Source organism: Phallusia mammillata, chromosome 5, assembly GCF_965637545.1.
Source record: "Phallusia mammillata chromosome 5, kaPhaMamm4.hap1.1, whole genome shotgun sequence".
Lineage (NCBI taxonomy): Eukaryota > Metazoa > Chordata > Ascidiacea > Phlebobranchia > Ascidiidae > Phallusia > Phallusia mammillata.
Window position 1 is genome coordinate 6,623,060 of NC_137256.1, and position 21,079 is coordinate 6,644,138.

At 39.4% G+C, this 21,079-nt stretch overlaps 3 protein-coding genes across 3 annotated transcripts; all 3 read right to left on the minus strand.

Annotated features, from left to right (window-relative positions):
* Positions 1-2,237: 2,237 nt before the first annotated feature.
* Positions 2,238-4,224, minus strand: LOC145229470 (uncharacterized). Its single transcript, XM_080094808.1, has 4 exons — positions 3,893-4,224; positions 3,715-3,832; positions 3,214-3,328; positions 2,238-2,998 (listed from the first exon to the last, which is right to left on the minus strand). The coding sequence occupies exons 1-4, from the start codon at positions 4,107-4,109 to the stop codon at positions 2,798-2,800; spliced, it is 651 nt and encodes a 216-aa protein (XP_079950934.1). The 5' UTR covers positions 4,110-4,224; the 3' UTR covers positions 2,238-2,797.
* A 3,458-nt stretch (positions 4,225-7,682) lies between these two features.
* Positions 7,683-9,784, minus strand: LOC145230043 (ubiquinone/menaquinone biosynthesis C-methyltransferase UbiE-like). The gene is made up of 4 exons (XM_080095404.1): positions 9,552-9,784; positions 9,375-9,492; positions 8,063-8,177; positions 7,683-7,883 (listed from the first exon to the last, which is right to left on the minus strand). The coding sequence occupies exons 1-4, from the start codon at positions 9,760-9,762 to the stop codon at positions 7,683-7,685; spliced, it is 645 nt and encodes a 214-aa protein (XP_079951530.1). The 5' UTR covers positions 9,763-9,784.
* A 4,585-nt stretch (positions 9,785-14,369) lies between these two features.
* Positions 14,370-15,862, minus strand: LOC145229845 (uncharacterized). Its single transcript, XM_080095173.1, has 4 exons — positions 15,621-15,862; positions 15,443-15,560; positions 14,942-15,056; positions 14,370-14,772 (listed from the first exon to the last, which is right to left on the minus strand). Exons 1-4 carry the CDS (start codon positions 15,835-15,837, stop codon positions 14,572-14,574), a joined length of 651 nt encoding a protein of 216 aa, XP_079951299.1. The 5' UTR covers positions 15,838-15,862; the 3' UTR covers positions 14,370-14,571.
* Positions 15,863-21,079: the final 5,217 nt, after the last annotated feature.

The following is a 21,079-nucleotide window of genomic DNA, read 5'->3' on the forward strand; positions in this document are numbered from 1 at the left end:
CCGCCAGAACGTCATTGAACACAGTGCATAGGACACAACATAACCTATTTTAAAACATTAATATGTTTACTATGTGTTAACGCTTCAGTTAGCCTTTTAAGACTAAATTATCAGTCTCAAGTCTAAACTGTCGTCACAAATTAAAATCTAATTTAATACTTAATCAAGCGTGAATTCACTGTTACGCTTACGGATCCCTGTGCACTATTTTCAGTTTAAATTAGACGTAAACTATTTAGCAGGGCTATGCCCCTAAATACTTACAACTTTTAGCACACCACCTTCTGGTTTCAATAAATGCAATACCAGGTAAAATTATACAAATACAAGGCTTTACAAAGGCTTAGTCAAAATATCTATAAATACTGACGCAACTGGGCGCGGCCTTTATATCCGGTTGCCAGCTTGCGTCATGCGCTTCTAACTTTACACAATAAAAAGAGAATACATGCGAATAAAGTTACAAGAGTTGCGAAAAAGAATGCGTCAGTTATTCGTTTTTGAAATGCATGGTTTGTTTCTTTTAACAACGCCAGACTAAACATTTCCTGTCCCATCCGAACAAACCGAGCATGACGGAAATGATTGATTGTCTGTGTCAGCGTGGGCCAACTGCAGGCCCGCGGGCCAATTTTGGCCCGCGAGATAATTTTGTTGGCCCGCGAAAGTCCAAACATTTTAATGACAACTATAAGTTTTGTTTTCAATAATTCAATCTTTTCAAAATGTGAGGATTACCACATGCTAAATACTGCTAAATCTCATATTGTGACACATGACAAGGCATTGTTATGTAATAAAGGGTTCTGCTTCTATAAACCGTTCAGAGGCATTTTTGCGCTAGAGTGGAAACTGTGTTTAAAATGTTTTTGACAGCTTCTACTCAGTAAAACTACAAAAAATACAAAAATAAACTTATCTTTTGATAAAAAAGATGTAAAGCTACCCTAGAGTTTGACCTAGAAAAAAAGTCTTTCCAGCAAAAATGTAAACCTTGGCCCGCGTAGTAAGTTAACGATTTTGAATGGCCCGCAACAAAATAAAGTTGGATCACACTGGTCTGTGTTATTATAACACCATGGTTAGCAAATGGCACCATGTTGCATTACGCAACGCTATGCTTATTTCAAAATGGGTCCCACCGTCTTTTATAACCTTAGTTGTTTCTGCAGGCAATTTTAAGCAAATCGGCCAATGTTCACATTTTTGACCACTAGAGGCATTTTAGGAACATTCGATAACGCTTCTGATCAGTGCTGGATTAACCATTAGGCAAAGTAGACACGTGCCTACAGGTCAGTCAAAAATCCATGCCACTTTATCTTTGTGACAATGATTTGGCAACACTGATAACTCTAATTTTTTAGTTGGCAACCCTGATTTTCGGGCCACTTATAAAATGTGCCTACAGGCCAGCAGACTCTTAATTCGGCACTGCTTCTGATGTCGTAACGGCTGTTGACACCACCTTAACTTTCAAGAAACGTGCGAAAACGTCCACCAAACAATGCATAAACATATGTAACTTACGATCTGTTAGGTTATTAGGTCAAACGAAGCGTAGGGCACATCTACATAACTTTATTTATCACATATGAAAGTTTCATACAAATCCACCAAAGGACAAACTTGACCAGAGAAAAAAAGAATAAAATATAGAAAAAATTAAAAAAACAGAATGAAATCAACGTGTGACTGATTTGGGAGCCTTCAGGACGGGGGACCCAAAATAACTTACAACATCCGACATGTTTCACTTTTACGAAAATGATGTTCTATCTTATCGTGTTGTTTTGATAATAACAACAAGCATTGCATCAAAACTTGATATTTTGCAACTTTTATGTCCTTCAAAGGACAACAAACACGAGCTCAATGAAGCGTAAAATATTGTTGGTAGGTAACGACAAAATTGTTTTTGATAAACAACTTTTTTAACCTGGGTAAGATCGCTGCCGTGAGTGAACTACTGCCCAAACCTACTGCAAAACTAAAGGTCAGGCCGAAAACAGAACAAACGTTTCCACGACCTGTAACTTTCAAGAGAAAAAGTCTCATTTAACTTTCGGTGTTGCTTGTGGCATTTTGACCTGCACATTTTCGAAAAATGTGCGCACATTTTGACCTGCACGTTTTCGAGCACATTGTGCAAAAAAACGCTCGCATGCCCGTCTCGTAATGTTGCTGCGTCATGTTTTCCACTTCCAAATATGGTCACATGGCCCAAACTCGCGATATGGAATCGTAGTAATAGTGCACCAGGCTAGAATTTCTCTTTGCATGATATTTACACCACGTTTTTGTTAAATAAGCTATCGTTTTTTCAATGTTTTCGTAAACGCTTACAAGATGACCGCGCTAAACTCTAGCCTGCGGTGATAGAACAATGTTCAGCATATTACAGAAGCAATCGTTGTAAACCGATTTAGGTTGCAGCAAACTTACCACTAAGCATACATATCTCATTGGTTGGACCATTACCCCCAAGTCTGCTTCTGCCTAGGGTTTCATTCAACCCCACGTTGGGGCTGTAAGCGGATGCGAAATTGGTGTCCAAACTGGGTTTTAAAGCCTAAAATTGGGTCCGAATTGGGTCCGTTTTATTTGCCAAAGTGAAATAGCAACACAGATAAGGAAAAAAACGAAATCAGCTTGAATCGAGTTCGCCTTGTTTCCGACCCGACTTGAAACTTTGTTGCATGCTACGCTTATAAAGACAGTGTACTGAAAGATTTCTTTACCCACATGTTTGGTATCTTTTTTTACTTAACTCTATAATAACAGACATCGTACACGCCTACTTAGGCACCTGACAAACATACAACTTAGATAAAAATGCGTCTGAAGTGTAGAACAACTCCATCGTTTCAAGAACTTTCATTTGTCCCTCACTTTCCAGTTGGTCGATCATCTTTAGTAATTCATTGTTATAGGGCAACAAATTTGCTCTTCCGTTAAAAATCAAGAAACCGCCATCTTTTATTAACTTCAGCAAGTTCTATACAACAAAAAATTACAATCGAAAACGTCAATATTTGGTGGAGGGTTCTGCAATGTTCATAAATGCACAAAACAGTTTACCTGTATGATTTTCTACCATTTGCTGAATTAGGGCCTTAAAAAGGTTTATTTCGCAGAAGCATGTTTTTGCAACATACATACAGTTGTGAAGAATCAGTTTTTTGTTGTAACATCTCATTTCCACTGACAAACCTGCAAAGTTGACGGAGGCAAATGGCGAGGAACAAAGGATCCTATACAAGTGATGACGTCATATGACTTTGCAGTCAGTGGCAAATCTCCATCAATCCAATGACGCATAATGTTTCTGAGCAAGAAATGAATACATTCTCAGGGCAAAATTGTGCAATAAAACAAACACAGTAAGACTTAGATAAACCGAAATCGGTTCTTCGCCTTATTCGAACAAAACCCAATGTCAAATGATAAAGTGTGGTAAAGATTTACCTTATCGATATCGGTTAATCCGAAAATCTATTTTGGTCGAAACGGTCCGGATTAACCGAGGTTTATTGCATATGTATCATTACATGAGGCGATGGGGATTTAAATGAAGGGCAAAGGGTGGGAAACACTGCAGTAGTGCATTTGCAAATTTGTATCATGTCCACGTGCACCACTTTTCATAAGGAAGGGATGTACAACCTGTATAAAGCAAACTTGTTACATTGGTAGTTACCAATTCAACCTTACCTGAAATTGAGTCCCTTTTTGCTCGCAACGTACAGCATTTCCATGTTTGCATCCAAGATATCAATCACCCCGCAAAAGTTTTCGTACTTTCGAAGACAAAATCCAACCACACCTGTACCTATAAGTTATATGCAATATTCAAACACAGGATGCAGTGTATTGTTCAGTTTGCTCAAACCTGCAGCAACATCCAACAGTTGCGTATCCTTGTTGTTGCAACCGTACTTCGTTACACACTTTGCAACTTCAGCATGTATGTTTATTCCATTATTGTTTAGATCACTGTCAAATTTCGGTGCCCAAATATCGTAGATTTTTTGAGCTTCCATTGCACTGGTAGTGTCCCATACCTTCGAGATAAGACCGCTTGAACACATTTTGCCTTCGTTTTCCATTGTTAAAGTTTTGCTTTATCAGACGTTCTATTTTTAAAAAGTTGAAACAAAAAAGGTTGGTAAGGTTTTATTCCATTTAATGTCTAAACACTTTTTTCGACAATTTTACAGACAATGACTTTTGTCTGCAGTCGTTTTCAGTTTAAATGAAATTGTTTCGGCGGTTCAGCTCAAAGCTTGCAAGGAAGTCAAAATGTGCAGTGGTTTGATTTAACTAGTTTGCCAAATCATGCTTGAAACTTGAAACCATTTCCTGTCGCTATTTAGAATATAGAAATTGAATGCCACGTATTCAGATTTCATCTTTAGTTACATGAGGCGTAGGCTACATTATATAATTTGTGTTGTTTTGTTGATTCTTAATAATTGAAAACAAACTGAGGAGCTAGTTAATTACCCCCACGAAAAAAAAATGAAAGGGAAATTTTGTTTTGATTTTCTTTATTTGCGCATGGTGGCGCTAGAGGACTGTGGAGAGTTGATCGAAAAAAAAGTAACTTTTCTTTACTATTGCCAATCACTCGCCGTACAAGGAAATTAGGAACGGAAATTTTGGTTTTGAAATACAATTTTGTTTCGAATAACGTTTGGAAAAACGAAACTTCGTTTTCGTGTCAGGTTTTCACAGGCCAACTGTAAATTTTAGGCAGTTATGGTCTGCTTCACGTCATTCCAATGAGCAAATCACAAATGCGAAGCGCGCATCGTCATTATTTAAAGGGCACGGCCGCAAAAAATTACGGCGCGCTGACGACCAAACAAAGATCTATCGGGTATAAAACATTATCGGTTTAACATAAATTTAAACGGTTTTCACAGGCCAACTCTAAATTTTAGTCATTTACAGTCTGCAACACTTCAGGTCATTCCAATCATCGAATCAGAAATGAGAAACGCACATCTTTATTATTCGAGATCAGGACTGCTAAAATTAAAGCGTTCTGACGACCAGATAAAGATCTATCGGGTGTGAAACACAATCTCCTATTCTTAGTTCAAATCGACACACCATTTTTTCTCGATATGCTTTAATTACTTTTTAATTTAACATACGTTGATTAACCCCGGCTATACGTTTCGAGCAAGCAATTACAGCATGTCAATCTAGTTGTGCCCATAAAAAGAGCCCATTGGGACGCCCATTCGTTTGCCAATTCAAAAGCAAAGCACTTAAATAAAAACTGTTTGCACAGTCTAATTTTAAATAGACGGTAGTATCACGTAACAAAATTTTGTTAAATTTAAAGTAGAAAACAAGCAAATGACAGCATGTTAACCTGTTTGTGCATCGGTCAAGACCGACCGCCAGAACGTCATTGAACACAGTGCATAGGACACAACATAACCTATTTTAAAACATTAATATATTTACTATGTGTTAACGCTTCAGTTAGCCTTTCAAGACTAAATTATCAGTCTCAAGTCTAAACTGTCGTCACAAATTAAAATCTAATTTAATACTTAATCAAGCGTGAATTCACTTACGCTTACGGATCCCTGTGCACTATTTTCAGTTTAAATTAGACGTAAACTATTTAGCAGGGCTATGCCCCTAAATACTTACAACCTTTAGCACACCACCTTCTGGTTTCAATAAATGCAATACCAGGTAAATTAGACAAATACAAGGCTTTACAAAGGCTTAGTCAAAATATCTATAAATACTGACGCAACTGGGCGCGCCCTTTATATCCGGTTGCCAGCTTGCGTCATGCGCTTCTAACTTTACACAATAAAAAGAGAATACATGCGAATAAAGTTACAAGAGTTGCGATAAAGAATGCGTCAGTTATTCGTTTTTGAAATGCATGGTTTGTTTCTTTTAACAACGCCAGACTAAACATTTCCCGTCCCATCCGAGCAAACCGAGCATGACGGAAATGATTGTTATAACACCATGGTTAGGAAATGGCACCATGTTGCATTACGCAACGCTATGCTTATTTCAAAATGGATCCCACCGTCTTTTATAACCTTAGTTGTTTCTGCAGGCAATTTTAAGCAAATCGGCCAATGTTCACATTTTTGACCACTAGAGGCGTTTTAGGAACATTCGATAACACTTCTGATCAGTGCTGGATTAACCATTAGGCAAAGTAGACACGTGCCTACAGGTCAGTCAAAAATCCATGCCACTTTATCTTTGTGACAATGATTTGGCAACACTGATAACTCTAATTTTTTAGTTGGGAACCCTGATTTTCGGGCCACTTATAAAATGTGCCTACAGGCCAGCAGACCCTTAATTCGGCACTGCTTCTGATGTCGTAAAGGCTGTTGACACCACCTTAACTTTCAAGAAACGTGCGAAAACGTCCACCAAACAATGCATAAACATATGTAACTTACGATCTGTTAGGTTATTAGGTCAAACGAAGCGTAGGGCACATCTACATAACTTTATTTATCACATGTGAAAGTTTCATACAAATCCACCAAAGGACATACTTGACCAGAGAAAAAAAGAATAAAATATAGAAAAATTTAAAAAAACAGAATGAAATCAACGTGTGACTGATTTGGGAGCCTTCAGGACGGGGGACCCAAAATAACTTACAACATCCGACATGTTTCACTTTTACGAAAATGATGTTCTATCTTATCGTGTTGTTTTGATAATAACAACAAGCATTGCATCAAAACTTGATATTTTGCAACTTTTATGTCCTTCAAAGGACAACAAACACGAGCTCAATGAAGCGTAAAATATTGTTGGTAGGTAACGACAAAATTGTTTTTGATAAACAACTTTTTTAACCTGGGTAAGATCGCTGCCGTTAGTGAACTACTGCCCAAACCTACTGCAAAACTAAAGGTCAGGCCGAAAACGGAACAAACGTTTCCACGACCTGTAACTTTCAAGAGAAAAAGTCTCATTTAATTTTTGGCGTTGCTTGTGGCATTTTGACCTGCACGTTTTCGAGCACATTGTGCAAAAAAACGCTCGCATGCCCGTCTCGTAATGTTGCTGCGTCATGTTTTTCACTTCCAAATATGGTCACATGGCCCAAACTCGCGATATGGAAACGTAGTAATAGTGCACCAGGCTAGAATTTCTCTTTGCATGATATTTACACCACGTTTTTGTTAAATAAGCTATCGTTTTTTCAATGTTTTCGTAAACGCTTACAAGATGACCGCGCTAAACTCTAGCCTGCGGTGATAGAACAATGTTCAGCATATTACAGAAGCAATCGTTGTAAACCGATTTAGGTTGCAGCAAACTTACCACTAAGCATACATATCTCATTGGTTGGACCATTACCCCAAGTCTGCTTCTGCCTAGGGTTTCATTCGACCCCACGTTGGGGCTGTAAGCGGACGCGAAATTGGTGTCCAAACTCGGTTTAAAGCCTAAAATTGGGTCCGAAAGTTTGATTTGCCAAAGTGAAATAGCAACACAGATAAGGAAAAAAACGAAATCAGCTTGAATCGAGTTCGCCTTGTTTCCGACCCGACTTGAAACTTCGCTGCATGCTACGCTTAGAAAGACAGTGTACTGAAAGATTTCTTTACCCACAAGTTTGCTATCTGTTTTTTACTTAACTCTATAATAACAGACATCGTACATACCTACTTAGGCACCTGACAAACGTACAACTTAGATAAAAATGCGTCTGAAGTGTAGAACAACTCCATCGTTTCAAGAACTTTCATTTGTCCCTCACTTTCCAGATGGTCGATCGTCTTTAGTAATTCATCATTGTAGGGCAACAAATTTGCTCTTCCGTTAAAAATCAAGAAACCGCCATCTTTTATTAACTTCAGCAAGTTCTACATCAAAAAACGCCAATATTGATGTATGAATGCTTGTTTGTAAATGTAAGCAGAAAAGGAAGGCCTTAAAAAAGGGTTAGTGTAGCCTATATCACAAAAGCTTGTTTCTGAAATGTACGTATAGTTGTGCACAGTTATAGAATTATCTTGGTACACTTTTATTTTTACTCCCAAACCTGCAAAGTTGACGGAGGCAAATGTCGAGGAATAAAGGACCCGATGCAAGTGATGACGTCATATGACTTTTTAGCCAGTGGCAAATCTCCATTGATCCAATGACGTATGATGTTTCTAAGCAATAAATATTTACACTTCCAGGGCCAAACTGTGCATAAAAACCGCAAGTACATTACGGTTTTTAGTAGAGATGGATATTTCTGTTCGGATTCGACATGGCCAGATACAGACTGAAAAACTGACCTAAATTCCAGCTTACTTAGATATGTATTATGTATACATAGGCGCGGAGTAGGCGGTGGCGGGGTGGCGCCGCCACCTTGGGTTTCTAAAGAACGGTGGCGGCCACCGTGGATATTTTGGTTTGTTTATAGCGGTATCGTACGAAATATCGTCAAATCTGAAGAAAATTAGAAACATCTTTGCTTTTGAACAAGCGTACTGGGGAAAAAACTACAAAACGTGGCTTAAAACTGCAACATGCCTAGGTTAGTGCCTTGTTTGTGACGTCAAACACACAGTTGTCTGCCAGTGAATGTCTGGTCATTTTCGTGTAATGAATGGTTTTCTCAGGATATAATACAGCAACGACTTGACGAATTTTGTTCAAACGTTGCTAAACCAATGACAAACGTTACAGCAACGTGTTGCAATTGCCCACTAAATAGTATTTCAAACATGCCGTTTTTTCTGTATTATGACCAACTTTGTATTCTGAGGGAAGTGTGTAGGGCTTTGAGTTCTTGCGATTGCACTCATTAATGACGTCACATCAAGTGACGTCATATTTTACATTCGCCACCTTGCATTTTTGTAAAACTCGGCGCGTATGTTTGTATACATCTTTTTTCTCATTTGCTGTAGACAATTTCGTGAAAAGCTTGTTCAAACCATCTTATCTGAGTTTGGGGCTTTTCTTGCTGAATGAAGTTCCACTTAAGACACAGTAAACATCGGTTAAACCGGTTTCGGTTAATCTTGATCTTCGCCTAATTCGGACAAAATTTGAGGTACAAATGATTTGTATTGTGGTCTGAACTAACCGACATCGGTTAATCGGATCTTCGCCTAATCCGGACAATATTTTGGTCCAAACAGAGCCTGATTAACCGAGGTTTACTGTGGATGTAAGACTGCATGGGAGTAATGGTGCGTTATCTAGATAAAAAGTGGACAAAGAGACTGGGAAACACTGCAGTAGAGCAATTGCAAATTTGCATCATGTCCACGTGCGCTACTTTTCATAAGGAAGGGATGTACAACCTGTATAAAGCAAACTTGTTACATTGGTAGGTACCAATTCAACCTTACCTGAAATTGAGTCCCTTTTTGCTCGCAACGTACAGCATTTCCATGTTTGCATCCAAGATATCAATCTCCCCGCAAAAGTTTTCGTACTTTCGAAGACAAAATCCAACCACACCTGTACCTATAAGTTATATGCAATATTCAAACACAGGATGCAGTGTATTGTTCAGTTTGTCAAACCTGCAGCAACATCCAACAGTTGCGCATCCCTGTTGTTGCAACCGTACTTCGTTACACACTTTGCAACTTCAGCATGTATGTTTATTCCATCATTGTTTAGATCACTGTCAAATTTCGGTGCCCAAATATCGTAGATTTTTTGAGTTTCCATTGCATTTGTAGTGCTCCACACGGATAAAAGACTTGAACACATTTTGTCTTCGTCTTCCATTGTTAAGTTTTGCTTTATCAGACGTTCTATTTTTAAAAAGTTGAAACAAGAAAGGTTGGCAAGGTTTCATTCCATTTAATGTCTAAACACTTTTTTCGACAATTTTACAGGCAATCAGTTTTATCAGACTTTTTACTAAACCAAAAAGGTTGGTAAGGTTTTATTCCTTTTACTGTCTAAACTCTACGCTGATTTCGTCTATCGTTTTACAAGATATAGCTTTTGTCTGCAGTCGTTTTCAGTTTAAATCAGCTCGCTTCGACTGGTCAGCTCAAAGCTTGCAAGGAAGTCAAAATGTGCAGTGGTTTAATTCAACTAGTTTGCCAAATATCCTTAAAACTTGAAATCATTTCCTGTCGCTATTTAGAACATAGAAATTGAATGCCACGTATTCAGATTTCATCTTTAGTTACATGAGGCGTACATTCATAATTTGTGTTGTTTTGTTGCTTCTTAATAATTGAAAACAAACTGAGGTGCTAGTTAATTACCTGCCTAATAAGGCTAATGACATTGGTTGAACAACAAAATAAAACATGGGATAGTAAAGACGAAGGTAGAAGGTCCACAACGAAAAAAAATGAAAACGAAATTTTGTTTCGAATTTTTTTCATTTGCGCATGGTGACGCTGGAGGACTGTGGAGAGTTGATCGTAAAACATTTTATTAGGCGAAAAGTAACTTTTCTTTACTATTGCCAATCACTCGCCGTACAAGGAATTAGGAACGGAAATTTTGGTATCGAAATACAATTTTGTTTCGAATAACGTTTGCAAACCGAAACTTCGTTTTCGTGTCAGGTTTTCACAGGCCAACTGTAAATTTTAGGCAGTTATGGTCTGCTTCACGTCATTCCAATGAGCAAATCACAAATGCGAAGGCGCATCGTCATTATTTAAAGGGCACGACCGCAAAAAATTACGGCGCGCTGACGACCAAACAAAGATCTATCGGGTATAAAACATTATCGGTTTAACATAAATTTAAACGGTTTTCACAGGCCAACTCTAAATTTTAGTCATTTACAGTCTGCAACACTTCAGGTCATTCCAATCATCGAATCAGAAATGAGAAACGCACATCTTTATTATTCGAGATCAGGACTGCTAAAATTAAAGCGTTCTGACGACCAGATAAAGATCTATCGGGTGTGAAACACAATCTCCTATTCTTAGTTCAAATCGACACACCATTTTTTCTCGATATGCTTTAATTACTTTTTAATTTAACATACGTTGATTAACCCCGGCTATACGTTTCGAGCAAGCAATTACAGCATGTCAATCTAGTTGTGCCCATAAAAAGAGCCCATTGGGACGCCTATTCGTTTGCCAATTCAAAAGCAAAGCACTTAATAAAAAACTGTTTGCACAGTGCATAGGACACAACATAACCTATTTTAAAACATTAATATATTTACTATGTGTTAACGCTTCAGATAACCTTTTAAGACTAAATTATCTGTCTCAAGTCTAAACTGTCGTCACAAATTAAAATCTAATTTAATACTTAATCAAGCGTGAATTCACTGTTACGCTTACGGATCCCTGTGCACTATTTTCAGTTTAAATTAGACGTAAACTATTTAGCAGGGCTATGCCCCTAAATACTTACAACCTTTAGCACACCACCTTCTGGTTTCAATAAATGCAATACCAGGTAAAATTATACAAATACAAGGCTTTACAAAGGCTTAGTCAAAATATCTATAAATACTGACGCAACTGGGCGCGGCCTTTATATCCGGTTGCCAGCTTGCGTCATGCGCTTCTAACTTTACACAATAAAAAGAGAATACATGCGAATAAAGTTACAAGAGTTGCGAAAAAGAATGCGTCAGTTATTCGTTTTTGAAATGCATGGTTTGTTTCTTTTAACAACGCCAGACTAAACATTTCCTGTCCCATCCGAGCAAACCGAGCATGACGGAAATGATTGATTGTCTGTGTCAGCGTGGTCCAACTGCAGGCCCGCGGGCCAATTTTGGCCCGCGAGATAATTTTGTTGGCCCGCGAAAGTCCCAACATTTTAATGACAACTATAAGTTTTGTTTTCAATAATTCAATCTTTTCAAAATGTGAGGATTACCACATGCTAAATACTGCTAAATCTCATATTGTGACACATTGTTACCGTAATTTTTGCGTTATGTTATCACCTTGTTTCACGTTAGCCACCACCGGTGTACTGTCTTGTTTTGTCGGTTTATTAAGTTTATTTTCTGTGTATGTGCTTATTTTCCTAAAACGGAAGTTAGTTACCTTAATTTCACGATGTGTTTTTCATGTTTTTCACTTAATCGCATTCACATCTTTTTGTTACGTTCACGTTTATCTTTTAACTGTTCGATTGCTTTCCTGTGCATTGTTTTCAATTATACGGGAATTTAACCCACGGCACACCTTGTGTTCACTGCACCTTGCTTTAACTCCTCCCCTGTCGTTGCCTTTCGCAGCATTCCGGCTTCAATCCCAGGTGTTACATTCTAAAGTAAGCCGCTAGGGCGATGATAATTGACCGGTGCGTTTCGACCACGTGACTTGTTGGTTTCCTTGTTTCTTTTACTAGTTTTGTCGCGAACCCTTTTTCGAGTGTTTTGCAGTCCTTTTGCGGGCCACGTGTTGTTGAGAGGAGTTCTTCCCCGACTGTCGTACTGTTAACTTGTGTTGATTTATGTGCAGCGCAGTGACTTTGCCAATATTGTAGAATTTTATATAGTGTTTTAAATAAAGACAGCAGTGCTCGAACGCGTCTAAACTAGGGTTTTTCGTGACTAGCCGTTAGTGCAGTGTTCGAGGGCTTTTGGCAACCATTAAATTGGGCGCCACAACATGACAAGGCATTGTTATGTAATAAAGGGTTCTGCTTCTATAAACCGTTCAGAGGCATTTTTGCGCTAGAGTGGAAACTGTGTTTAAAATGTTTTTGACAGCTTCTACTCAGTAAAACTATAAAATATAAAAATAAACTTATCTTTTGATAAAAAAGATGTAAAGCTACCCTAGAGTTTGACCTAGAAAAAAAGTCTTTCCAGCAAAAATGTAAACCTTGGCCCGCGTAGTAAGTTAACGATTTTGAATGGCCCGCAACAAAATAAAGTTGGACCACACAGACTCTGTGTTATTATAACACCATGGTTAGCAAATGGCACCATGTTGCATTACGCAAAGCTATGCGTATTTCAAAATGGATCCCACCGTCTTTTATAACCTTAGTTGTTTCTGCAGGCAATTTTAACCAAATCGGCCAATGTTCACATTTTTGACCACTAGAGGCGTTTTAGGAACATTCGATAACGCTTCTGATCAGTGCTGGATTAACCATTAGGCAAAGTAGACACGTGCCTACAGGTCAGTCAAAAATCCATGCCACTTTATCTTTGTGACAATGATTTGGCAACACTGATAACTCTAATTTTTTAGTTGGCAACCCTGATTTTCGGGCCACTTATAAAATGTGCCTACAGGCCAGCAGACCCTTAATTCGGCACTGCTTCTGATGTCGTAAAGGCTGTTGACACCACCTTAACTTTCAAGAAACGTGCGAAAACGTCCACCAAACAATGCATAAACATATGTAACTTATGATCTGTTAGGTTATTAGGTCAAACGAAGCGTAGGACACATCTACATAACTTTATTTATCACATATGAAAGTTTCATACAAATCCACCAAAGGACAAACTTGACCAGAGAAAAAAAGAATAAAATATAGAAAAAATTAAAAAAACAGAATGAAATCAACGTGTGACTGATGTGGGAGCCTTCAGGACGGGGGACCCAAAATAACTTACAACATCCGACATGTTTCACTTTTACGAAAATGATGTTCTATCTTATCGTGTTGTTTTGATAATAACAACAAGCATTGCATCAAAACTTGATATTTTGCAACTTTTATGTCCTTCAAAGGACAACAAACACGAGCTCAATGAAGCGTAAAATATTGTTGGTAGGTAACGACAAAATTGTTTTTGATAAACAACTTTTTTAACCTGGGTAAGATCGCTGCCGTTAGTGAACTACTGCCCAAACCTACTGCAAAACTAAAGGTCAGGCCGAAAACGGAACAAACGTTTCCACGACCTGTAACTTTCAAGAGAAAAAGTCTCATTTAATTTTTGGCGTTGCTTGTGGCATTTTGACCTGCACGTTTTCGAGCACATTGTGCAAAAAAACGCTCGCATGCCCGTCTCGTAATGTTGCTGCGTCATGTTTTTCACTTCCAAATATGGTCACATGGCCCAAACTCGCGATATGGAAACGTAGTAATAGTGCACCAGGCTAGAATTTCTCTTTGCATGATATTTACACCACGTTTTTGTTAAATAAGCTATCGTTTTTTCAATGTTTTCGTAAACGCTTACAAGAGGACCGCGCTAAACTCTAGCCTGCGGTGATAGAACAATGTTCAGCATATTACAGAAGCAATCGTTGTAAACCGATTTAGGTTGCAGCAAACTTACCACTAAACATACATATCTCATTGGTTGGACCATTACCCCAAAGTCTGCTTCTGCCTAGGGTTTCATTCGACCCCACGTTGGGGCTGTAAGCGGACGCGAAATTGGTGTCCAAACTCGGTTTAAAGCCTAAAATTGGGTCCGAAAGTTTGATTTGCCAAAGTAAAATAGCAACACAGATAAGGAAAAAAACGAAATCAGCTTGAATCGAGTTCGCCTTGTTTCCGACCCGACTTGAAACTTCGCTGCATGCTACGCTTATAAAGACAGTGTACTGAAAGATTTCTTTACCCACATGTTTGGTATCTGTTTTTACTTAACTCTATAATAACAGACATCGTACACGCCTACTTAGGCACCTGACAAACATACAACTTAGATAAAAATGCGTCTGAAGTGTAGAACAACTCCATCGTTTCAAGAACTTTCATTTGTCCCTCACTTTCCAGTTGGTCGATCATCTTTAGTAATTCATTGTTATAGGGCAACAAATTTGCTCTTCCGTTAAAAATCAAGAAACCGCCATCTTTTATTAACTTCAGCAAGTTCTATACAACAAAAATTCATAAATGCACAAAACAGTTTATCTGTATGATTTTCTACCATTTGCTGAATTAGGGCCTTAAAAAGGTTTATTTCGCAGAAGCATGTTTTTGCAACATACATACAGTTGTGAAGAATCAGGTTTTTTGTAACATCTCATTTCCACTGACAAACCTGCAAAGTTGACGGAGGCAAATGGCGAGGAACAAAGGATCCTATACAAGTGATGACGTCATATGACTTTGCAGTCAGTGGCAAATCTCCATCAATCCAATGACGCATAATGTTTCTGAGCAAGAAATGAATACATTCTCAGGGCAAAATTGTGCAATAAAACAAACACAGTAAGACTTAGATAAACCGAAATCGGTTCTTCGCCTTATTCGAACAAAACCCAATGTCAAATGATAAAGTGTGGTAAAGATTTACCTTATCGATATCGGTTAATCCGAAAATCTATTTTGGTCGAAACGGTCCGGATTAACCGAGGTTTATTGCATATGTATCATTACATGAGGCGATGGGGATTTAAATGAAGGGCAAAGGGTGGGAAACACTGCAGTAGTGCATTTGCAAATTTGTATCATGTCCACGTGCACTACTTTTCATAAGGAAGGGATGTACAACCTGTATAAAGCAAACTTGTTACATTGGTAGTTACCAATTCAACCTTACCTGAAATTGAGTCCCTTTTTGCTCGCAACGTACAGCATTTCCATGTTTGCATCCAAGATATCAATCACCCCGCAAAAGTTTTCGTACTTTCGAAGACAAAATCCAACCACACCTGTACCTATAAGTTATATGCAATATTCAAACACAGGATGCAGTGTATTGTTCAGTTTGCTCAAACCTGCAGCAACATCCAACAGTTGCGTATCCCTGTTGTTGCAACCGTACTTCGTTACACACTTTGCAACTTCAGCATGTATGTTTATTCCATTATTGTTTAGATCACTGTCAAATTTCGGTGCCCAAATATCGTAGATTTTTTGAGCTTCCATTGCACTGGTAGTGTCCCATACCTTCGAGATAAGACCGCTTGAACACATTTTGCCTTCGTTTTCCATTGTTAAAGTTTTGCTTTATCAGATGTTCTATTTCTAAAAAGTTGAAACAAGAAAGGTTGGTAAGGTTTTATTCCATTTAATGTCTAAACACTTTTTTCGACAATTTTACAGACAATGACTTTTGTCTGCAGTCGTTTTCAGTTTAAATGAAATCGTTTCGGCGGTTCAGCTCAAAGCTTGCAAGGAAGTCAAAATGTGCAGTGGTTTAATTCAACTAGTTTGCCAAATCATGCTTGAAACTTGAAACCATTTCCTGTCTGTTGTGGTTCCGCTTCATGTACTGTCCTTAAGGCAGTAATCGCGTACGCGCATTCCACAGTCACGTGATTCGTTAATTGTACCGCATTCATTACTATTTTGCTTGTGGTGGTTACTATTCGTGTGTGCTATGTAAATTGCCAATTATCCAAGCTATAAATGCTTGTTTCATTTATTCGTTAATCATTCTATTTTACTCTTCGAGCGAACAATACAAAGAAATACAACAGAGTTAATTGGCGACGAGGACGGGATCTACCAACTGAACAAGTTGTACGCAGTTTGTTATCGAAGATAGTTCTTTCGAAGATGGAGAAAATTGCAAAGCTGATGCAAGAACAACTACAAGAGCAGCAAAGACGCCACGATGAACAAATGAAGCTAATTCTCGCCTTAGTTGAGAAAGCCGGTTCCAGTCAAAACGCTGCACCTTCCGTTGCTACGCCAAGCTTTGCCTCATTCGACTCAACATCGGAGCTGTGGGACGACTACTGGTCGAGGTTTACAACGTTTATACAAGCACATGCTGTACCAGAAACGAGGATGGCTCAAGTTTTTCTCACCAATCAAACCCCTGTGACGTACAAGCTTCTATCCAATCTGGCTGGTCAAAGCTCTCCAGTCAAGACTGTGAACGATCTTTCAATCAAAGAAATTGAAGGTTTCATGAAGGAACAGTTCGATCCGAAAAGGTTTGTTATACGGGAACGCTTTAAGTTTTGGAGCAACATGCAACGCAAGCCCGGGGAAACAGTGCAAGAGTTAGCTGCACGCATTCGTCACGACGCAGGCACGTGCGATTTTCCTTCAATTAAAGACCCGCTGGACGAAGCGTTGCGTACAAGGTTCATTTGCTCTATAGGTAACGAAGCAGTGCTAAAGGCAATCTTCAAAATCAACGCCGATGAGTTGACATTTACACGTGCTATTGAAGTTGCAATGCAAACCGAAGACGCTGCAAAGGTTGCAAAGGAAACCGTGTATGGAACTCGCGGATCGGTACACAAGGTACGGGATGCAAAGAAAGGTTTCAATACGTCCACACCTACAATTGACAAGTTTAGAAAGAATACAACTTGTTACCGATGTGGAAAACCTGATCACCTGGCACCCGATTGCGGTTATAAAAGAGCCACTTGCAAATTCTGTAAACGTATAGGCCATTTGGAAATTGTTTGCAGAAAGAAACAAGCGTCTGTTTTGCCAGTTCAACATGTAAATTCGCTACTTTCGATGAAGCCAGAAGCAGATATTAGTCCAAAACTCGAGGTAACCGTCAACATAAACGGTAAAGCTTGTCTGTTAGAGATTGACACAGCAACAAGCGGAAATTTTATTTCTGTAAATTTCTGGAAGAAAATTGGGAAACCGAGTTTGAAGGAAACCAATCAGCGTTTCAACTCTGCAACGGAACATCTGGTGCCGATACTGGGCGCATTCGAAGCTGAAGTCAAACATAGGACAACAACATGTAGTCTTACGATGTTTGTTTCCGAAATGCCGCATTTAAATTTACTTGGTCGACGTGGAATCGAGGCGTTGCGCATATCATTGGACAAGTTACTTTATCGTACCGACGATAAGGTAAACGTATTATCTGACGCCAGCAACCAAGCAGACGCATCATTACAACGTGCTTGCAAAAAGCTTTGCGAGGAATATCCAGACCTTTTCAAGGAAGATTTGGGGTGTTTGAAGGATTTTGCACTGGAAGTAAAATTCACCAAAGACGTAAAGCCTGTTTTCTGCAAGCCAAGGCCTGTTCCATTTGCTCTACAGGATGACGTCAATCAAGCATACGATGCTGGCATCGCAAAAGGTATTTGGACTCCGGCAAAATTTAACGAGTGGGGGACTCCAGTAGTTCCTATACGAAAGACACCACTTCCCGCACAAAGTAAAGCCAAGATACGAGTTTGCGGAGACTATTCTGTAACAGTTAACCCGCAGTTATCTACACACCGCCATCCACTTCCTCTTCCAGAAGACTTGATGCGCAAGTTGCGTGGTGGTTACGGTTTTACAAAGATTGATTTAGCTGATGCCTACAACCAAATCCGGTTGGGACCAGAGAGCCGAAAGCGACTAGCTATTAGTACACACCGTGGGGTGCTACTGCAAAATGTTTTACCATTCGGTATAACATCTGCTCCTGGTTATTTTCAATCAATCATGGAAGAGATTACAAGCGATCTACAAGGTGTTACAGTTTATCTCGATGATCTTTTAGTTAGCGGATCAACGGCTGAAGAGCATGTTTACAATCTTCGCCAACTTCTTCAACGGCTTAACGACAAAGGTCTACGCTGTCGTTTGGAAAAATGTAAATTTGCGTTACCTCAAGTGGAATACTTGGGTCATATTTTGTCAAAAGATGGCATTTCCAAAGGTTCTAAGGTGGATACCGTTATTAATATGTCATCACCAAAAGATGTCTCAAACTTACGTTCTTTCCTTGGTTCCGTTCAATTCTACAGCAAGTTTCTGCCATCACAATTTTCCAGCGTTGCAGAACCACTGTACAGACTTACCCGGTCAAACATTGCATGGGAATGGGGTCCTAACGAGCAAGCTGCATTTTGCAAAATGAAAGAATTGCTGTCAGCTGATACAGTTCTGACACATTTTGACCCTACTTTACCTATTGGCATTTCCTGCGATGCATCAAATGTTGGAATTGGAGCAGTTTTGTTTCACCGCTATCAAGATGGAAGTGAGAGACCAATTGCCAACGTATCCAAATCACTAACTAAAAGCCAGCGCAACTACAGCCAAATTCAGAAAGAGGCTCTCGCTATAATCTTTGCGCTGAAGAAATTCTACCAATATATATATGGTAGGAAATTTATTCTACTGACAGACCACAAGCCACTGCTGGCATTATTCTGTCCTAATAAAGCTACGCCTGCTCTAGCTGCAAATCGCTTAGCAAGGTGGGCACTTTTTCTTGGCCAATTTCAATACGCCATTGAATATCGAAAGACATCGCAACATCAAAATGCCGATGCACTCAGTCGGTTACCAGTTGGTGAGGATGCTGACTTCGACAGGGAGGAAAGTGCACATGACACCGACACTGTTTGTGCAATTACCAGTCTTAGTTTACAAGTGCAACCCACCGATTCGGCGTTACTACGAAAGGAAAGTGGAAAAGATCCAACCTTATCCAAAGTCATGCGTTTTACGAGAGAAGGTTGGCCATCTACTATTGCATACAACGATCCAGTTGCAAAGTTTCGCAAGGTTATGGATTCGTTGAGCACCAGTTATGGGTGTCTACTGTATGGTTCACGGTTGGTTATACCGGAATCACTTTGTTCTGCTGTTCTTCAGATCCTTCATCAAGGACATTTTGGGATTCAACGAATGAAGCAACTGGCAAGAACTGCAGTCTATTGGCCAAATATCGATGACGACATTACTGTTCTTTGCCACAAGTGCCAGACTTGTGCTGAACATCAAAACGCTCCGCCAAAGGCACCTGTACATCCATGGATGATGCCGGAAAAGCCATGGAGTCGCTTACACATCGATCACGCAGTTAACTTTCTGGGAAGTAACTGGCTTGTGATGATAGATGCTCACTCAAAATACCCGTGTATACACCAAACGCAATCTATGTCATCGAGAACAACTATGGAGTTGTTGGAACAAGATTTTGCCCATTTCGGTTACCCTCATACTATTGTTTCCGACAATGCGCAAGCTTTTATGTCTGCCGAATTTCAAGACTTCTGTAAACAAAGGGGCATCGTTCATCTGACCGGAGCTCCGTACTTTCCTGCTACAAATGGCGCTGCAGAACGATTAGTGCAAACTTTCAAAAAGGCACTTAAGAAGTCTTCTAAACCTCCTAAAGAGGCGTTGCAAGAGTTTCTACTGCAATACAGGCGTATTCCAAACGCCAGTGGATTTTCACCAAGTGAACTACTTAACGGCAGACAAATTCGGGCGAAAATAGATACTCTGTTGCCTTCGCCAGCACACCTGATGCAACGTAAGCAAGTGCAAGCAACACGAAAACCCGTGAACATCACTTCTTTCAACATTGGAGACCCATGTTACGCTTTGTATCTTGGTCCAAGACGTACCGAGGATGCTCGCTGGGTTCCTGCCACGATTATTAAACTGTGTGGAAGTCGTACATTTCATGTTAAAGTTCTTCCACGTGGTCCAAATTGTAGACGTCATATCGACCAACTACGCGCTCGATACGCGTCCGACGAGGATTTGGAACCGGGAGCGGAAGAAAGTATTCCGCAGGCTCCTACTGCTGGTGCAGATTCAGACATGCCACTGAATCGTAGCTCTCCTTCATTCGGTCCCGACAATCCACGACGAACTAAGAGGTCGCGTAAACCTCCCGAGCGATTTCACTTCTAATCTGAGGGGGGATTCTGATCTTCGAAGGGGAGGTGTTGTGGTTCCGCTTCATGTACTGTCCTTCAGGCAGTAATCGCGTACGCGCATTCCACAGTCACGTGATTCGTTAATTGTACCGCATTCATTACTATTTTGCTTGTGGTGATTACTATTCGTGTGTGCTATGTAAATTGCCAATTATCCAAGCTATAAATGCTTGTTTCATTTATTCGTTAATCATTCTATTTTACTCTTCGAGCGAACAATACAAAGAAATACAACACTGTCGCTATTTAGAATATAGAAATTGAATGCCACGTATTCAGATTTCATCTTTAGTTACATGAGGCGTAGGCTACATTATATAATTTGTGTTGTTTTGTTGATTCTTAATAATTGAAAACAAACTGAGGTGCTAGTTAATTACCTGCCTAATAAGGCTAATGACATTGGTTGAACAACAAAATAAAACATGGGATAGTAAAGACAAAGGTAGAAGGTCCACAACGACAAAAAAATGAAAGGGAAATTTTGTTTTGATTTTCTTTATTTGCGCATGGTGGCGCTAGAGGACTGTGGAGAATTGATCGAAAAAAAAGTAACTTTTCTTTACTATTGCCAA

What these genes read in the sequence shown, in the direction of transcription:
- LOC145230043 (XM_080095404.1), bottom strand. Translation starts at nt 9,762, where the DNA reads ATGGAAGACGAAGACAAAATGTGTTCAAGTCTTTTATCCGTGTGGAGC. An exon ending in AAAAAGGGACTCAATTTCAG is followed by an intron (nt 8,178 to 9,374) that starts GTAAGGTTGAAT and finishes TTTATTGCTTAG; the next exon opens with AAACATCATACGTCATTGGA. An exon ending in TGCCTCCGTCAACTTTGCAG is followed by an intron (nt 7,884 to 8,062) that starts GTTTGGGAGTAA and finishes TTTTTGATGTAG; the next exon opens with AACTTGCTGAAGTTAATAAA.
- LOC145229845 (XM_080095173.1), bottom strand. Translation starts at nt 15,837, where the DNA reads ATGGAAAACGAAGGCAAAATGTGTTCAAGCGGTCTTATCTCGAAGGTA. An exon ending in ACTGTTGGATGTTGCTGCAG is followed by an intron (nt 15,561 to 15,620) that starts GTTTGAGCAAAC and finishes TATAACTTATAG; the next exon opens with GTACAGGTGTGGTTGGATTT. An exon ending in TGCCTCCGTCAACTTTGCAG is followed by an intron (nt 14,773 to 14,941) that starts GTTTGTCAGTGG and finishes TTTGTTGTATAG; the next exon opens with AACTTGCTGAAGTTAATAAA.
- LOC145229470 (XM_080094808.1), bottom strand. Translation starts at nt 4,109, where the DNA reads ATGGAAAACGAAGGCAAAATGTGTTCAAGCGGTCTTATCTCGAAGGTA. An exon ending in ACTGTTGGATGTTGCTGCAG is followed by an intron (nt 3,833 to 3,892) that starts GTTTGAGCAAAC and finishes TATAACTTATAG; the next exon opens with GTACAGGTGTGGTTGGATTT. An exon ending in AAAAAGGGACTCAATTTCAG is followed by an intron (nt 3,329 to 3,714) that starts GTAAGGTTGAAT and finishes TTTCTTGCTCAG; the next exon opens with AAACATTATGCGTCATTGGA.